Source organism: Echinococcus granulosus (assembly GCF_000524195.1).
Source record: "Echinococcus granulosus chromosome Unknown EG_S00048, whole genome shotgun sequence".
NCBI classification, from domain to species: Eukaryota; Metazoa; Platyhelminthes; class Cestoda; order Cyclophyllidea; family Taeniidae; genus Echinococcus; species Echinococcus granulosus.
In genome coordinates, this window is record NW_020170428.1 from 61581 (window position 1) to 80418 (window position 18838).

General features: G+C 43.6%; 3 protein-coding genes across 3 annotated transcripts in view; 1 reads left to right on the plus strand and 2 right to left on the minus strand. All coding sequences in view use genetic code 11, as the record gives it.

The window, feature by feature from the left end:
• Nucleotides 1–164: 164 nt before the first annotated feature.
• EGR_05904 (Antigen EG13) lies at nt 165–8450 on the minus strand (the record flags this gene model as incomplete). Its single annotated transcript, XM_024495153.1, has 12 exons — nt 165–260; nt 364–474; nt 510–607; nt 1250–1422; nt 1699–2022; nt 2927–3105; nt 3203–3323; nt 6919–7019; nt 7191–7316; nt 7722–7742; nt 7825–8091; nt 8163–8450. The coding sequence occupies 12 exons, from the start codon at nt 8448–8450 to the stop codon at nt 165–167; spliced, it is 1905 nt and encodes a 634-aa protein (XP_024350372.1).
• A 722-nt stretch (nt 8451–9172) lies between these two features.
• EGR_05905 (PCTP-like protein) lies at nt 9173–10220 on the plus strand (the record flags this gene model as incomplete). The annotated part of the gene is made up of 4 exons (XM_024495154.1): nt 9173–9346; nt 9386–9533; nt 9564–9658; nt 9708–10220. The coding sequence occupies 4 exons, from the start codon at nt 9173–9175 to the stop codon at nt 10218–10220; spliced, it is 930 nt and encodes a 309-aa protein (XP_024350373.1).
• Nucleotides 10221–12685: 2465 nt separating this feature from the next.
• Nucleotides 12686–18838, minus strand: part of EGR_05906 (Hepatocyte nuclear factor 6) — a gene marked incomplete at both ends in the record, with an annotated part of 9274 nt that continues 3121 nt past the window's right edge. The window contains 8 exons of the mRNA XM_024495155.1: nt 12686–12807; nt 12872–13043; nt 13079–13453; nt 14083–14164; nt 14273–14319; nt 14580–14655; nt 16599–17425; nt 17675–17823. Coding sequence (XP_024350374.1) covers nt 12686–12807; nt 12872–13043; nt 13079–13453; nt 14083–14164; nt 14273–14319; nt 14580–14655; nt 16599–17425; nt 17675–17823 — 1850 coding nt within the window. The remainder of the gene's footprint in view (nt 12808–12871; nt 13044–13078; nt 13454–14082; nt 14165–14272; nt 14320–14579; nt 14656–16598; nt 17426–17674; nt 17824–18838) is intronic.

Below are 18838 nucleotides of genomic sequence, written 5' to 3' on the forward strand. Positions count from 1 at the left end.
AGACACACACACCTAAAGACGTGAAAAAGTGACATTTTTATTACTCAGTGTCGGCGTCAGTTTTACTATTGGGAGGTGTCGCGGGCGATGCTGTTCCGCGGTGGCTGTGCGATCTCGCACACGAGATATTGCGTGTGTATGTGGGGGAGGAGAGACAAAAGTTGCTAGGTGGGGGTGAAGGCGGTGATAATGGCATCTAAGTGTAGTAGAATGTGGTTGGAAGAAATGGGCAGTGGAGAGGGGAGGAGGGAGTATGAGTACTACAAGCAGGAAGATGAAAAGGATGGGAGGAAGTGGGATAGGCAGGGGGATGGAGACAGGGCCACCTGTCTGCCTGGCCGACTTCTCATGTATCCTACGCACATTGAAATGAGATGAAGACGGGGAGAGGAGGAGGGGGAACGAGGGGACATCACAATCGCAAGGTGTTGGTGGCTGTGGTGGTGTCAAAACTCGCGCCAGGACAGAGGCAATCTGGACCGGCGTGTTCCATGATCGCCTCAAACAACCTCAACGTAGTTGGCGGGATAGAGACCAACGCGACCGTCCTTTCGACCCTTGCACCAGCCTTGCTCATCCTCATCTTCCAACTTCTCGAATAGATCACCTGAAGGCAGAGAAGGAAGCGCCTCCAATTAAGCCGTTCTATTCACCCTTCTCAACAGCGATTAAATCGAGCACCTATTGAACCCGGTATCCACTAACTCATCCTCAATCCGTCCAGTCACTGCCCCGCTTTTTCAGTCGACTAACCATCTGTCGAAGCTATTCACCAACCGCGGATCGCTGCAAGGACCTGCAGTCTATCACTCTAGCTCGGAATAACTTGTCTCTCAAATGAACTGTCCTGGAACCTCCTGCCCCTGAATCCTCCAACCGCACCCGGTCTGGCCAGAATTCTGGATTTTCGCCAATCCATTCACCCATCAAACCGCTGGAAAGCAGGCCACTTGGCACAGCCACCGTGCACAGGCACACACATTTGAAATGCAAATGATCCATCGGTGTGATTTAATGGAGCCATGAAGCCACAAAACACGGCACATCGACAAACACACGGAGAAGTGGTTTGATCCACAACACATCAACGGCTTGCCTTTGATCTACCGACTCCAAGCCTGGCTAACCGCTCACCCACAAACCTGGGCACTCATCCGCTTTCAACTATCTGTGCATCAACTACTGCCAGAGGCGTCAACAATCGTAGATCCGTTCTAGCAAGCGCAGAACCAGGAGACACAAAACTGACCCGAATTGAAGGAGAGCTCGTCCGCCTCTACACCCACGTAATCGTAGAGCGCACGAATGGGCACACCAGGTCTGCCATCGTCCACAAAATCCGGGTAGGGTGGAGTGTCATCTACGCGCTGCTTCTCCTTCGATACAGCTGCCGCAGCTCCGTTCACCGAGGAGGTGTAGTCACTAAAAATGGAGGGAGAAGAAAGAGTTACGCCTCACACACCGGGGGAAGGAGGCAGAGCCGGCTAATCAGAGATCGCAATCAGGTGACATTCACTCCGAAGAGCAGCAGCAGCAGCAGGAAGAGGAGGCAAAACCAAACACAACTATTTCCTATAATTCTGTAGATTAGACGTGGTGTTTGGTGATTGTGGAACCTGTGTGTAGATGCGGATGTGTGCAACAGATGGATCAAGAAAAAATCGGTGGCATTGAAAGAAATCAAACAGGAGTAGTCACTTGGTGACAAGCTTCTGCGATTCTTCGGCTGCTGATGCTGCTTCGTCCTCGGTGTCGGCTTCGTCTTCTGCCACTTCCGCCTTCTTCGCCTCGCCGGCCTGCTCCTCCACGGATTGAACACTACTGGGGCTGCGCTTACGTTTCGAGATATTGGATAGATTGTCCACCTCTACAGGGCGACAACTTTCCGCCGTTGTCGGTACAATTAAGTGCTCCTTAGTGATATCGGCTTGATCAATGTCAGAAGTTGGTGGATCAGACAATTTGGGCGATTCAGAAGGCTCATCTAGGTTGGTAGATGGGGCTTCTGCGATGAAGCCATTGCTAAATTATTTAGCGTGGAGGGAGGAAGGGGTGCCCAATTGGAGTGGTTTCGTGATCGGCATGTGGACATAGGAGGTGAAGGAGGAGGGATAAGGGGAGAGGATGGTAGAGGAGGACAAAAACTAACAGGTTAGTAGGAGTCCCAAAGACAATTCCGACCGTCACTTCCGGATGACGAATCAAGCGAATCACAAGAGCACTATGTACCCCCATCGGGTTATCCCGTCGAGCAAGATTCTTCCCATCCGGTGACATCACAATCATCCCTTCCCATCACCGAGGTGTCAAGTCCAGGCTGGCGACATTCAAAAGTGGACATGCAAGGAGCGAGCTCCGAGATTCATACACTAGATAAGGCACCAACCTCGTCATAATTAACTTCCAAGCTTGTGAAAAGATCTTCAAACCAGTCCACAGCTTCAGGCCTCTGAAGGGTAAGGAGGAGGAGGAGAGAAGGTGGTGATAGGATGGAAGCAAGGTGTACATCGAATGCCTTCCAGATGGACATCGCCTAGTTCTAAGCTCTACCGCACGACCCTAATGCACGCCACCGTCGGAAGAGCCAGCGCCTTCGAGCAACCCACGCCCTATCGTCTGATTTTCACCTACTCGACTACCGAAGTCCTGAGGGACTTCTCACTCAAACTCAAATCCAGCATAGACGGTGATTCAGGTTATTATAACACCTTTAGATAATAGAGAAACTACGGCGACACAAAAAAGCACATACAAGCACAGACACACACACAGCTACACGTGCCAGGATCAGTACAAACAAAAAACTGACCTTGGCGTGGCACCCTCAGATCCGTGGTTGTAGCTGTTTGAGCCGTAGGCGCTGCACGGATAACTCATAAAATCAAGACAATAAAAAATCACCGGAAACAGGGTCATTCACACTTACGTAGTGTGGACAGGAGAGGTGGAGATATTAGAGCCTGAGTCAGTGGTCCCAGGGATAGGTCCACCCCGATCCGGTGAGGTGAATGTCTTCAAGCTTGTCAATGTCACGCCCCCGCTACTGCCATCCGCGAGGGCTGACCTGCCCTTCTTACCCAGCGCAGACATCTCGGGGCTGTATTCCTGGGCGGGGGGGGGAGGGGGGGGGAGCGAGGCAAAGGGGACTCGTAATCGAGGCACTGATTCATTAAAAAAGATTGCCATCTTGTTTATTACTTACCTGGAATACGGGGAAATTGGGAGCCATATCGACACCGTAGGCAAGAGACCACTTCTTTAAATCAGCATCGGCGTCCACCTTGGCGACAGTCTCCCTCAGCTCGACGAAGATTTGAGAGAGGCTGAAGGGAATGAGTGTCAAGAGATCAACCAGAGTTTGGTTGATCTTACGACTTGATAAAAAAGGGATCTCAAAAGGGAGGAGAGGAAAACGAGGCTGACCATAACTACAACTAACTGTGATCTCAAAGTAAGGTCTCTCACTTCAAAAAGGCGGTAGGTGGTTGACACAAAAAAATACGTGAGGGTTTTTGCCACAGCTCGTTGTAATGACGTGTTGTAACTCGTGAGGACGTGGCAACTGCATGCGGGTCTCCTGAACGCCATTTTCGCACTTTGATAGGGCTTTTGTATTTCTAATGTTAATTAACCGTCTATAGTCGGAGTGGCTTACTCGCTATCACCTCCACCCCAGGACTACCTTGAGCATGTATCTTTGGTGGACTTCGGACCAGCACACACACGCACGCACACACACACCACAGGATGGACGAGAGGGAGAGGTCGAGGCAATTCAGCGGACAGACTGCCGCAAAAAAAATTTTTTGTTGTTCCATTTCAAAATGCTTTCCGCATCAAAAAAATTCATTGCTTTGACTGCTTTACAACCAATCAAATGGGGTTCTGTGAAAGCGTCAGTTTACCGTAAATCCGTAGATGATAGACGGGTGGTAGGATGTGTTCTGACGCAAATAAACAGAAGTGCGAAAGGAATGCCATAAAATTACCCCACCAAGTCAGTAGATGAATGCCATGTTAGATATCGTCACCGCGATTGATATCTACCTGCAGCTGGCTGACCTTTTCAACCCGAAAGGATCCGGGTCACAATTCAGTTACTTACGCAGCAAAAGCAGTTATCATCCCTCATCGGTATGATTTACTACTGCGATGATTTACTGTCAAAAGGAAGCTCAAAAGTTCGCCCGGAACAGCAGTCCTACCGATAATTCACCATAACCAAGTCAAACACTACTCACGAAATTGAGGGCATCTTTTTTCTTCTTTTTGACGAAATTGATAGATGGAGTAGCGGCGCAAAAGAAATACCGACTAGCTCCGATGACGGAGAATAAAGAAGCGTTTGAAACACCCTCTAAAGAGAGATCCAAAACCTGACCTCCATAACCCTCTCTCCCTCCCCTCTCGTTGACTCAATGACATGACGGAGCTAGTTAATTTTCAAACGCATTCGAACGATTGACGAGCAGCCGAGTGGAATAAAACACCGCCACGGTCGGGCGATAGATACCATTGGACGCCTAATTGCAGATAGAACCAAAGGAAGTAGCAGGATTATCAAAGAGTACAAAGTAGCCCCGATTTTGGAATGGGTAATTTAAAGCACGAGCTGATAAGACCTTTGATTACCTTCTATCGTCGCATAATTAGCTAATTAACTAGTCAATCGGTCCAGTGGGAGTGACTACCCCTCAGGGTTCAGGGAATGGCTTCAACTAACTGCGTCCCCAGCTCGAAAGAGGGCGGTGAACAGATGAATAAAGTAAAAAATGATTTTCTCGTCAAAAAAACACTATGGAAATGCCGGTTAAGCTGAGTACTTTTTTAAATGGCCTTCAACATCTCTTTGGAGTTAGGAAAACGAGAAATCACTATCAACACAGTCAGTCTGGTGCCCCGACAAAAGACGGTCAATAAAACCAGGTTCACAGATTGCAGTTTGATCAACAATAAGAAAAATAGGATAAGGTAAATAGGGGTTCTACTGTCAAAGTAGAGAAAAGCCTCAAAACGAAGTTCCTATAGCAAAAATTACTCCCTTTCCATCCAACTGAATACCCAAAGGGGGTCACAACAAGTCAAGCGGATAAGAGTATGGAAGACAATCCACAAAATCGTTGCTAATGTGCCAGTCATCAGCAAATTTTCTCGAGACCGACCAACGCAAAACGGAATCACGTGCGTGAAAACGAAAAAAAGAGGAGGGGGTAAGGCGAACGAAGAAGTAAGTGGGTGAGCGAGTTTACGAAGCATGCAGGCAACCAAGTCAGCCATGCAGCAAGTGGGGGATTAAGAGTCGAAGGCGGAGTAAAAGGGGAAATGGCCACACTTTTGTCAGGCATGAAGAACCAATCAATTTCACTGGGCTCATACACGCACACAAACGCAGAGAAGACGCTCCTTGGGAGCGCGTAATTTTCACTGGCCCTGAGTTGCCTCGACTTGCTCTGCTACGGATAAAGTTGAAACAAATTGCGTCTCCATACAACTTTTCCTAAGATATTTAGGTGGGATCAAGGAAACACGACTCCGAGCACGAACCGATGACTCGGATTTCAGCCTTAACCAATGGGATGAGCTGACGTGCCTAGTGCAAACTCTTCATTAAATATTGAAAAATTTAGGGATAAAAAATTACACGGAACTCGTAGTCCATGTAGAACTTTACAGCTGCTTTAATAATTCATGAATCACATCAACAGCCAACGGTTTGAAATAAGGTTCAATGCCGTTAAGGTAGCCTAAAAGACCAAATCTGAAGACGCTCAACGGACGTTGGAAAATCATGTCAAAAAGGTTGAATTAAGAGCTTAAAATCCATTCTTTGCACAACGCCTCCATGAAGGATCACAGAATCCTAGTTTGGTGTAACATCGAGATGATAGGACATCAGCAGTTCAGTTGATCACGTCAAGACTCAAAGATTACTCAACGATTCGTGACTCTCAACCATGATGAGAGGTTGGGACAGTAAAAAATGATAAGAATGGAGGATCACACAGACCCACAAATCGTCCTCCAGAGGAATTCATGTAATAAACTCGACGATTTGTAACTCATAAAGCGACCATAAAAGGATTTGCCGTATTTACACCCTCCCCAGAATAAATAGGAAGAATTCGACAGTACATTGAAAGACGAATTTAACGTCACAGAGGGCACCTCGGAGTTGATGTAAAGTTATGCCCGTGGATTAAGCCTACTCGTAACGTAAAGCGGTACATTTAGGCATCTTAAACAGCAGTAAAGGACCCAGGGGTCGCAAACAGTACGAAAAAAAAACCAAACCACTAAGAATCTCCTATCCACGCTTTAACTCACCACAGGGTTAGAACGTAAAATTTGTAAAACCGCATCTACTATTTTCATGGGAATGCTAAGAAGGTGATCTAGTGTGAAAGCAGAAATTTGATTTAGCGGGCCAGAGGCCATCCTCTTTATAAGATCACATGGAAACTCGAAAGAGGGGCAACCACGCCATAAGCGGTAGCATGAACACCGATGGCTCAGGTTTCAAATCGCTGGTAAACTGATGCATCATAGCCGTATTAGCATGAAAGCGATGAGAAAGTGAAAAGTATTGAGCGAAGTCAGGCGTTCAGAACCCATCCACACCACAAAATCACCAATTAATGTCACAATATCTACTCCACTTGCGTATTTTTAAAAAAACAAGGTGATGGGAAGAAGGTAGGAAAAACTACAATCATGCAACTCGAATTAAGCTCAAAACAACCAGTCCCGGAATTCAAACAAGTAGAGATAATAATGCACCGTACTCGAAAAAGTCACGGATTGGAGAATAATAAAACCAAAAAGAGATATAAAAAGTGCGAACCGGAAAAATAAGAGTGATAATTTAAAGGTGCCGAAGTGTTAACAACAATCAAAAAAGATAAAAGGGCGGAGACTCACTTCGGTTTCGCCGAGATATCCAAAACCGCCTGCATTTGGAGGGCCTGCTCTTTGAAGTAGACGATGCGTTCACGTTCAAACGCCTGCGCCTTGTTAAACACCTAGATAAGGCAAGTAAAGATAAACGTATTGGCAGACCATAAAACAGTCATGGCGAAAAAATAATGCAGGCGCCTCAAGGCAAACACTGCGGAAGAACAGTCACACAAAGAGGTCAAAGCAGTATACACCTAGTCTGGATGTGTCACAGAGGGGCTACATTTACGACCCACCTGTGTCATATCTTCAATGTAGCGAGGTGTGACATCTGATAGACTGGATATAGCCTCCTCGTAGGCTTTTCGCGTCTTCTCCTCCTCCATTATCCCCTTTCTCAATTTATCCTCCATCTTCCGCAACTAAAGAATTTGCAAGAAACTTTAGATTAACAATGGAGTAAAGGGAGATAAAGGCACACTAAGAGCAGGGTAGGTGGGAAGCGCACTAGCTTTCTGGCCTACAATATCTCGTGAACGTGAAATCTAATCAGGACATAGAGGGGGCATAACCTTACCCGTTTCTCGTGGCCCTACAAAATTCGACAAGAGCAGACCATTTTACCACTTTTTGAATAAGAAAAATAAATGCCAAAGACTAATTTGACGGCAGGGAATCCGAATGATTACTGCTAACGTGTTGGTTATCCGTAAGATTACTTCTACCAAGCGTGAAATAAATCGAAAGATGGCGGGAATCAGTAGGGCTAGGAGCACAGGATTAGTCGAGTGGTTTGGCGAATTTAATTTGCCTTTTAAGCCACTTACCTCCTTGCCACGTTGGGCCTGCTAGATTACGCAAAGCCAGTACAGTCATCCAAACATTAGTGCAAAAAGGGCAAAATAACTCAAAGATAAAAGGAGGACTAACTTGTTCAGGAGTTCCAAACGGCTCGTTCTTCGCATTTTGAACTTGAACTTGTAACGACCTAACAGTCTTACAGGCATGAAAATACTCCTTCTTGCAACGGTTTACATTTTTGTAGTGCTTGTACCAGGTCTTCTGGGCATTTTCAAATTCCGAGTCGAAGTTTTTAACCTCCTTGATCGATGTGGAGATGGAACTTTTGTGGAAGTTCTCCCTTTGCCAGTTTTTAATGCCCAATTGAACAGGGTTGATAAGACCAGCAGCAATATTCTGCGAAGGAAACACGAAGATAAAGACACAACTTATGAAAAAAAACTAAAAGAAGGTTTAAAGAAACTCACGGAATGTAGTTCCGCATTATCTTCGGCTTCTTTAGCTAGGCCAGAGAGGATATTGGTGGCAGTGCCATACTCCACACCAGTTCGCAGAAACATTTCGAGTCGGGCAGCAAACTTGCGAAGATTCGAGGCGTAAGCCTTTTCAATATCTGCTCGCTCCTGAATCATCAGAGCGAACTCAGAACAGAGTTTATTGGCATTTTCTGCCCTCTTAACCGTTCGGGAATATTGATGGGGCTCCCAAAAATTGGCATTTGCACCAGTATCAAGATCTAGATCCACAGGTTGCATCGCAGAAAAACAATCACACACTGGTGAGAGACGATAGGCAGCACGAGAACTAACAATGTTCTAACTGATAGGGGATAAATCGCCATTGAAATTAGTACAATAAAACAATACAGGGCAAATAAACATTTTATATAAAATAAGTGCACAAAAGCCTTAAAAACAGACAAATATATTAAAAAATTCAACAAATGGTAAAAGTAGTAATAATATAAGTGCACAAAGTGACTGGATCCAGGTTTTTTGTTAAAGCTAATGCAGTCATGCATGGGAGGCCTGGCAACATCTTTTTTGCAAGCCTCTATTTACTTGAACAAGGCATTGTGAAAACAATTTCTAACATGGCCTAAACGGGATTCTTTTTTGACGCTTTGGTAAGATTTTATTTTGCCTCTATTTTAGTAGCTTCTTTAAAGCATTTTTACATCAAGTAGAGCAGACGCAAATACACATGTGATTTGAACGTTCTTCAGTTGAAGTTTTTACGCAGTAAAGACCGCTCGTGACGCTACATAAGTCCCTGGACTCCTTTTGGATTTTAAATTAACGGCATTTTAATTAAGTTTTTTACAAAAGAAGTTTCTTTTTTTGCAACTTTTTTAAATGATAAAACAGCAAAATATTCTGCCTGTTCTTCTTAACCCATCCTTCTTTCCATTCACCTAGAAAGTTTATCTGCATTTTCGTGATAGTGCAAGTTGAAGGTTGACCGATTGAACACCGAAATGACTGGCGTTGTTGGGAAAGTTATTATCCCTAGAAAGTCAGATTTTGACAGTTTTATAGACCTCGCAACTGACTCACTTGGGTGGGTGAAGCATTATTCCAGCAAATCCAAGTCTTTACCCATTACAGCTTATACAAAGATTGTCGAAGGAAATGTTGTACGGGCAGCAAAGGTAGTGATTCAACTTTTGTCTTTTAAAACAGATTGCTAGATTGAAGCTGTTTTTTGCGGTGTTTCTGCTTTCAATGTATACGAGAGCCTTCATGACCCAGAATTCCGGAAAACTTGGGATGATTGTATGAAGGAGGGTTCACGCATTTGCTACGTTGCTCCAAACAGTGAAATCGGTTATTACAGACGTAATATTTCTTTCCACTTTAAAAATTAAGTGAAATCGCCGTTTGGTTTGAAAGATCGGGATTTTGTTAATCAACGCTCGTGGTACGCAGATGAAAGTGTCTACATTATCATGAATCATAGCGTCGTCCATAAGGCAGGCTTATTTCTTCCTTTGACTGACGTTTTCTTCTTAGAAAATGCCACCAGTGGAAGGTGTTCAACGGGGAATTTCCTACGTCACTGGCTATCTTATCAAACCTCTTACTCATGACTCCTGTGACTTTACCTACATTTCTCATTCTGACCCACGAGGTAAACTTTATTTTAAAAATTCCTATCTAAAAAAATTTCCGTCTAAAGGCAAAGTTCCCGCATGGGTGGTAAATGCTTCGGTAAAGACTGTCGGTCCTATCATCGTGAAACGTCTCTATGAAGCTGCACGCAATTATGCGGCCTGGAAGGCTGAGCACGATCCGGATCTCAAGCCCTGGAGCAACTTCCACCAACTGCAGGAATCTCCACCCTTGGATCCAGCTGATGTTGGCATGCTGAATGCTGAAGCTGTTGGCAAGACCAATGATGAGGACGATGATGGTGAGGAAGAGGTTCCAGATGAATCGTCTCTTATGTTGTCAAATTCGGACAGTGGCGTATCACTCAGCAGTGTGGACCATTCCTCACCAGTCAAAGGACTCGATGTGAAATGACCCACTTATACTCTTTTAATTTCGTATCATCCGGAATAATGTGATTTATTTTTAAACAGTGAGGAAAACAAATGGTTTATTGTGAAAATTGTCTCAGTTTTTGGCCATTTTACGTGCGTGAAAGGTTTTTGCCCTTTTCATTATTTTCTCGTTAAAAGTACCTGATTTAGAAATACGATCGTAGATTGATACTGTGATGCTGGTTACCGTCATTTACTCCTCAAGGTCGCGTGGTTGTTTTATACCTCTGGAGAAAAATACCATCCAATTAGCTGGTATGCTGAGCCCTGCGTGGTAGGATCGAAGGGAGAGGTAAGAAGATGCATTGCGTGGTGCCTGTCACAGAGTAGCGTAAAGCTGATTGTGATGACTTAATTTCTTCTATTCCGTAAGTTCCTGAAACATGTGTAGGCTTCCTCTAACACATTCTTTCGCCATTGGAGAAATAAACAAGCTCAAAAAGTTATTTAGAGCGATAAGTTATCCTTAAAATGAAAAAGTAAGCCCCAAACTCTAGAATTTTAAAGTGCATTTTTAATCAGTCAATCAAAGAGTTGATCAAGTTCGACCTTAAGTACCTGGAGCATTTAGGAGCTATCAATAAATCATAATAAAAGTTGTTTTGCAAAGACAGGTTGCATGTGAGATCTTGAGAAAGAGAGAGAGAGAGAGTAGGAGGCTGGTGATGGGTCTACTTCACTTCCAAAAGTTTACAAAGAAGCTATTTCGCAACGCCTTCAACAACGCGAAGAGGCAGCCAGCTTAAGTTGTTAAAGATTGATGAATCTTGGGTAGGTGAACGAATAAAGCCGGGACGAATGTGTAGAGAAAAAAGAGGGGCTAAACTTTAGCGCTTTTAATAACGCATCTCTTAAAAAGTTTTCCCTTAGTAACATCAGCAATCAGTCAGGATAATACTTAAAAAAAAGAACGGGAAATGAAATCTAAATATTTATTTTCAATGCAAATAAGGTGATAAGCAAATATGAATTGTCTATTCAGTTATAAAATCGCGATTTTTCGATAGCTTGAGTCGCACCAATGCATCCTTCAGCGCTGCATGCAAGTAAATAGGTGATTGTGTAAGCACTCGCTACTTATTTGCAGATAAGTAGTATTTATGAATTAAAAAACAACTGCTATTTTTACATAAGCAACACACTTACCTGACCTTAATTTCGAGTGTCGGTTGAAGAGGTAGTGCTCCGAGTGGGCAGCATAGCAGCAGTTATTTTCATTGCTCTGGGCGTCACATACTACTCTTAGTTTATTTCAGCGGCAGAGATTGCGGATTTTTTGCGGTAAACAATAAATAAACTTACGCAGGTCACGTTGGAAATCTCCTCATTGGATTTGTCATTTATCATTTCATTCACGGATTTTCCTCTGGCTATTTACGAATCAGGCATCGTGGTTAGCTTTCGGGAATGAAACTTTTTTTGTTAAGAAACAAAAAAAGTGGAAGTAAGGTTTAATTATGGCTTACTGGAAATGGATGTGGCTGAGCGTACTTTGGCCTCCAGTTTTCCTGCTGCTTCTGTTTAATGGAAACATTGCAAGTTGCATTGCAGAAAATGAAGTGATTTTAGAATCGGAGTCTATTGTTACCAAAAGTCATCAATTCTGTAAATAATTTGGTTAAATTTGCAACTTTCTCTTTTAGGAATCATTCTAGAGTACCTACTTTCCAGGCTTCTCCGAGTTTTCCCGATTTCTAAAGGCGGAAAATGGTAATAAGCTGGCATCTGTTTGGCAAAAAAGGGCTAAAATCAAGGTGATAACAGTCCAAACCTTCAATGCGTTGACTGAGGGAGGCGATTAATTTCTCCGTTTTCTCCCAGAACACCACTTTCGCCTCATCGTCTGTCTGCTCCAGGTAAACAGACTGCTGAAAAAGTTTTCGAAAACCTTTTTACTAATAAGCAATAAGTAAAGCTGGTTTTTTGGAAAAATTGCCCGCGAATAGGGTGAAAGTGAACGGCGCTCTTACCGTTCCCTTATCCATCAGGTGCGTTAGCCCCCTCTGTCCATCTACAAAGAAATATTGCATCCATTATCATACAAGCATGTAAATTAAACGTTAAGTTGGCGAATGTTTGAATTTTGCTAGCTGCCTCCATGGTCCAGACGACTTGCTGAGTGTATTGGCTTCTCCTCCGGCTCTAGGGATTGCGATACATCTTTTTTGTTAACCTACGAATAACAGTAAATGCTTTGAAATGAGAAAGTGGACGTCATTAAGTCTGGTGGTATTGTTTAAAAATCCCTCGGCCTATTTTTTGTTCCTTTCCTGTCCAATTATCTTAAGTCGCCTACAAGGGCATGACTTGTAAAGATAACTGCTATCAAATTTTGACACCCGATTAAATGCTGAAACGCCTGATAATGGAAAAAACCTGAACAATTAAAATCTCTTGGTGCAACAAGGATTTGGATTGACCCATCAAATGGTAAGTTTCTTTCACTCAGTGCAATAGGACAACGTCAGTCTCTAATACCAAATCAGCCCGTTCCATATGACGGGTTGGAGTCGCCGGGAAATCTTCATTTTCTAATTCAATTGTTGTCGATAACCATTGTCTTCCCTCTAAAATGTAAAATTCATTTGTAACCAATCAAATTACTTGAGTTTATCGTATTTGCTAACTCACCCAACTCCCTTGAAAGTCGTCGACATTCTTTGGCATACCGATCTATTTCATGATGCAAAAATTCCTTCATCCGATGGGACTTGGCCTCATCCGCTTCTCGTCTAGATATTTCACTCCTAAAGGCATCTCTCTGTTTGGAAAGTTTTTGAAATTCTCCTAAAAGCTGACTTGTCTGCAAAAAAATAATAATGCAAACGAGTGATTTACGTGGTCAATCAACTTTTGAATGAGTGAGGTGGGTGAATTGCTAGATGGCAGGTGTTGAGGCATTGTCACACCGGCATCACAAAGAGTTCTTTGAATTTGAGAGCTAATTTCATCCGCTGTCTCGGCGACAGCACGTACACCCTCGAGAGTTTTTGTGAGGCAAGCTTTTTCCATCTCGACACCGAGAACTCGACTGTTGAGTTTGTGCTCCACATCTCGAAGCTGATCTTCTGCCACCTGAAGACGCAGAGTAAGTGTAGACTTCTCCTTGCAGGTGGCATCACGTTCTGCAATAATACGTTGAAGCATCTCCTGTTTGCCTCGCAGAGCTTCCTCCAATACCTTATTCTTAGCATTGGCATCCACAACATTCATCTAAAGCATAAGAAATACTATTACTTTAAATGATGGGACTTTAGGTAAGTTTTACCCGGTAGGTAAACAAACCTCTAGTTCAGCAGATACTTTGACGAATTTTTCTTCCAGATCTTTGAGGGACTGGGTTTTTTCCGCAAGCTTTTCGTGCAATTGCCGGTCGCCTATCTGACGGAATTGTTTCAGGTCTACCAACTCTTCTTCAATAGCTTTGAGACGTTGATTGGTAGATACTTGTAAGGGTCTGTTGTTAATTTTTTACAGAGGGGGCATTATTTTTATGCCACATCATAAAATATGGTGGACGTAGGGGACTTACTTATCCACCGTAACTCCATTACTTGCCTCATTATCCACTGGAGCCTATATTTGACAAAACATCAAAGCAAACTGTCTGAAGAACCGTTATGATCCATTTAGTTTCATCAAATTTGCCAAAATTTAGTACAGATTTAAACAAGGTAATGGAGAACTATAACAGATGTCCTAAAAAGATGCTGCTGTACACAAGGAGTCGTTGTTAGTACGCCAAGTTAAAAGTTGCTCTGGTGTTTCCAGTTAGCCAAATATATACATCCTTTATATCAAAAGTAATAAATTAAGAAAGATAGTTCGACATTCTTTTCTACCTTTTGAATGTCAGCGTCAGTAAAAGAGTTTGGATCTTGGCGGAATTCGGTCTCATCTACCTCGAGTTCTTCCAAAGCGCTACTACAAAAGTGTTTTGTAAAAAACACTTGTACTGTATTACTTCTTTAAAACAAACACAAAATAAAGTTGGAATTACATTGTTTTGATATTATGAAGTCAAAAATTTACCAGGCATTTTCTTGTGTTAAATCCAAAGCTGGAGTAACCGCTGTAGCCTGCATGTAAAATACATTTTTGAGGTGTTAAATATTAATAGCAAATTTTTACATTTATAATGGCATTTTTAAAGACCAGCAAACTGTGTTTGATTATCAGTCTGCATTTGTTTAATAATTAAGTGGTAATAAAAATACTGATATAGGGCGATTACCAAATTGAACCCAAAAAACAATGCTTCTGTGTATAGTTTTGTTATTGATTTGAAAATGGCATAATGGTCACCGTTTACAAAACTATTTTTACATTGAAAACCCACCTTTGTCTTATCTATACTGCTAATTTTTTCATACTCTCGTCTCTCAGTTAAATTATCACGAGGCATCCCTTTACCACTAAAAAGGCATTTTTAGATAAAAATCCATCTTCACTGTTGACTGGTACTTTCGGACTAAAATAAATGCTTGAAAAATTGTCATCTTACTCCATCCCTTGAGCTTCTCACACAATCGTTGGAGCCAGATTCTTCTTTTTTTGTGCTCATTAATTAACTTCAGTGTTACCTTTAAGGCGGCACGGACTTCCTACATCTGACGAATTTACTTCACAAGACATTCGGTAAACAAAGTTAATTTGCGACCGTCAGCGTTTTCCGTGAAACTTTACACTGACCTTGCAGTCTCGATTGCCTCGTGATACAGAAAAAGACCAGCGTGTGCAAAAAGTTGAAATGATATTTGAGGGTTAATTTCAATATTGCAACAAAAAGTATGTTCGAAGAACTTCAAGTTTTGATAAGGAGTTGATTGCCATTAATTCCTATTAAATGCATGTTGCTGTCTGAGTTGATACATTAAGGAATACCTGATTTCCTTTTGTCTTGTGCTACAACGTTCCAGCCTTCTCATATTTGCTTAAAACACACCTTTACCATTCATGTACACCACTTCGATCACGAGCATACCCCAATGCAACAACCTTTGTACTAGTTCAAAACGGTATAATTCCTGTCAAATTTTGAAATGACCACGGACCCTGCGCTGATTTTGCCCTGTCTTCAAAAGTATTTAGCCATCAGCAACAATACCTTCCACCCATTTATGATGTCTGCAAAATTGTATGACAAGCAAATTTACCCAAGTCGCCTTGTTAACTTGCATTCATTCAATCAAAGCACAGAAACGCACATCATTGTAGTAACAAAAGCACTGCTACTACTTTTTCCCCATTGTGTCCACTGAATATGTATTCTCATTCATTAATCTGTAGCGTGTAGGAAAAATACTTTAGCTTTCTTGATTTTTAGTGACAAATTTTCTTCTCCAAGTACCGGACAATGATTCTATCGAATGAAACTGCACAAAATTCTATTTAAATCGCAGTATTTGTATGACTGATTGCTTTTCTTCATTTCTCGCCACTTTTGTATCCCACATAGTTGCGTCTAGAAATTCACGCCCACCTAATTTACGATCCTGAAATGCTTTTAAACTGTGCGTTGTGCAACGCCCCAAACCTCCTCCGAAGTTATGATAAGCCATATCAACATGGAAAATTTTGCAGAGGAGCAAGGAGGTCCTCGGCACCACCAGGAGGTCACAATTTGCCCAGAGGAGGCTCCGACCATCGAGAACGAGAAGCCCGCAAACATAAGTTTACCTCTCTTCGGTAAAGTGAAAATTTAACCCTCTCTGATCATGGTGTTCGCGATACAGATACGAAATGCTGACGACGACGACGCCGACGACGCCGACGACGACGACACAGACGCTCTTAACAGGGACTTGTGATTCGGACGTGGCGTCCGCCTCTTCAACCTGTCAATGCGCCAACGTACCGATCTCTGCCACCCAACACACACACGCCCACACCCCAACCAATGCAATGCTGTAAAACAAAAATCGCGGGAAAAAAGGCGTTTTTTGCGTATTATATTCACCAACTTTAAATTGAAAAAAGCCATCATTAATAAATGCTGAGACAAACCACACACGCATGCGCACATGCACACATAATAACAAGAGTAATTTCAACAGAATAGACAAAGACAAATGTAGCCGGAGGCGGTAGGGGGAAAGGGGACGGGTTTTGGCGATGAGTACGGAGAGGGATGCGGGTAGGACGGGGTTTGACAGAGCTACCTGTTCTCTCCCCAGGGGGGAGGGGGGTGAAGAAGCTTCCAAATTGCATACGAAAAGGGCAGTTTTCCATGCCCCTCTAAACATATTACTTATATATATTAAGAGTAGCACCGTAATGCCCCAGATAATTAGTACTATTATAATATCAACACAAGCATTTAAACAATTGGTTTTTTGGTTTGCCTTTCACATTTTACCGTTCGGCAAGGTACTCCTCCTCCTGTTCCACCACCGTCTCCGCCTCTTGCTTCAAGAATTGCCTTTCGGTGGAACTGGCAACCGTGTTGAACTTGGCGTTGGCGGCTGCAGCTGCCGCTGCTGCAGCCATGTTGGAACAGATTTCGAGGGCTTGGTCGCGTAGTGACTGATGGCTCGCACTCAGCTCTGTTGCGGTAGCTAGAAAACGTGGATCCAGTTGTGACGCCGATGCAAGACGACGTAGATCAAAGAGAGAGCTCGACTGTTGTTGATGTGGTATTGGGGGTTGAGGCTGTCGGGGTAGACGTTGAACCACCACTTGTGGTGGTGGCGGTGGCGGTGAAGACAGTGGTGGTTGCTGCTCTTGTTGATAGTGCGTGAAGTACTGCGACTGGAAGGTGCTGGGACCTCGCGTCTTCGCGTATGGATGGATCCTCTGCTCCCTCTGAGTTGGCAGAAAGTTCTGCTGACTCGAAGCGAAGGTGTAATCCGGCTGCTGCACATACATCTGATTCGAAGCCTGACACGAAACCACGGAGACTGCGGCATACATCGAGGTCTGATCAGTACTGGGGTAACTGGCAGCCGTGATTCCAGACTGAGCGTAGGCGGAACCACTGAGGTGTGCAATTGATGTGGCGTCCTCGTTGCTCGCAGCAAGGCTTTCAGAGGGATCTGCAGAAGACTGGGGTGATGAAGAATCAATGATGGATGAGTTTTTGCTGTCTCCACCGTCTTGCCATTTCTCTAGGGAGCGTCGTCTCGCGTTCATGAAGAAGTTGGCAACCGTGGAGATCTCCAGACCCAATTGATGTGCAATTGTTGCCTACATAGCAACAAAAAAAGAAAACAAAGCATGACCTCTTGAAACGTGATGAGTGCATTTGTGCACTGCAAGTAGTGCACTGCAGCACTGTCAGTGCAAAGGCTGATCGAGTCATCTCGACGGGACCTGCCAGTGACAAGCGCCGCTACAATGATTTCTAATTCAAAGTAGTTAATCGTGAGAACGTGATGCCAGGAGGCAGAACTGGTCACAAATGCATGGGACGCAATGCCGACATTGACAACGAACCTGCATCTCCTTGCTGGGACGTTTGGTCTCCTTGAAGATGGCGTGAAGAGTGCGACGTTGAATGTCGGTGAAGACGAGACGTGGCTTTTTAATAACTCGAATTTCTTCATTCCCTACACCAGGCATAATCTCATGATCCTTTCGTTTGCCTAAAAATACAAGTAAAAAACAGCTAGCAAAATTGAGGCCTGTAAATATGGTGGATACTGACAGTCTAGATAACAAAGCTTGCCAAAAAATAACACTACTTGACTTGAGGTGTGACACATCATTAACCGCTGATTCTCTAGGGCGGGGGGGTGGGGCGTGGTAAGAGAGCTCCCACAAATAAAATAAAAGGGGAGGTCGAATCCCAGAGACCATGTCATATGAGTGGAGTATCCGGGGCCCCTAAACGAGGCCTGACAAAGAGTTTAGTCTGGGTAACGCTGTGAGCAATCAATGCAGTGGCCCATGAGACCGATGGAGTGACTGAATATGCAACTTTGGGGTGGCGAATTACCCTTCTCAAACAAAATAACAATGAATCAAAAAAGTGAACCCTCGCTGTCTTCAAGATAAAGATTAGGTTTTGCATTATCAACTACAACTTGGCTCTACCATTCCGCGGTGTTGATGAAGAGGCAAGGCAATTCTAAGGGAGCACAAAAGTCTGTCAATGTGTTTAATCAGGCGACCGAAAAATATGGCATGGTTTGTTGCCACAGCTTGATACAGTGACTTGCTACGACTTTGGCCAGAGGAGAATGAAGACTGGCACCTATCTACTTATTAATGCCCGTGTTCATTCTCCTCTCCACTGTTTTCCTCCCATTTTGAGACCTCATGTCATGTCGTGTCCTGATCAGAAAAAAAGTGTCGCGTCGCGAAACCTTCAGTTAATCAACATCAAATGGGAAAGAGAAGTCATGGAAGTTAAAGCAGCAATTGCGGCTGAGACGTGTTTAAAAAGGAGATCTTCACCTACCTCAGCTTAACCTGGATTTGAAAGGGCGGGTTATACTGCCTCATTCCCGGTCCTCGTAGATCCTGAATGTGATTTCCTCATACTCTAGGTAATTATCACCTTAACTTGACATTTGACAACCACATGGGAAAGTAAACTGAGAGTTAGGAGATGAGGGTAGTGGCAAGGAGGAGGAGGAGGAGGAGGAGGAGGAGGAG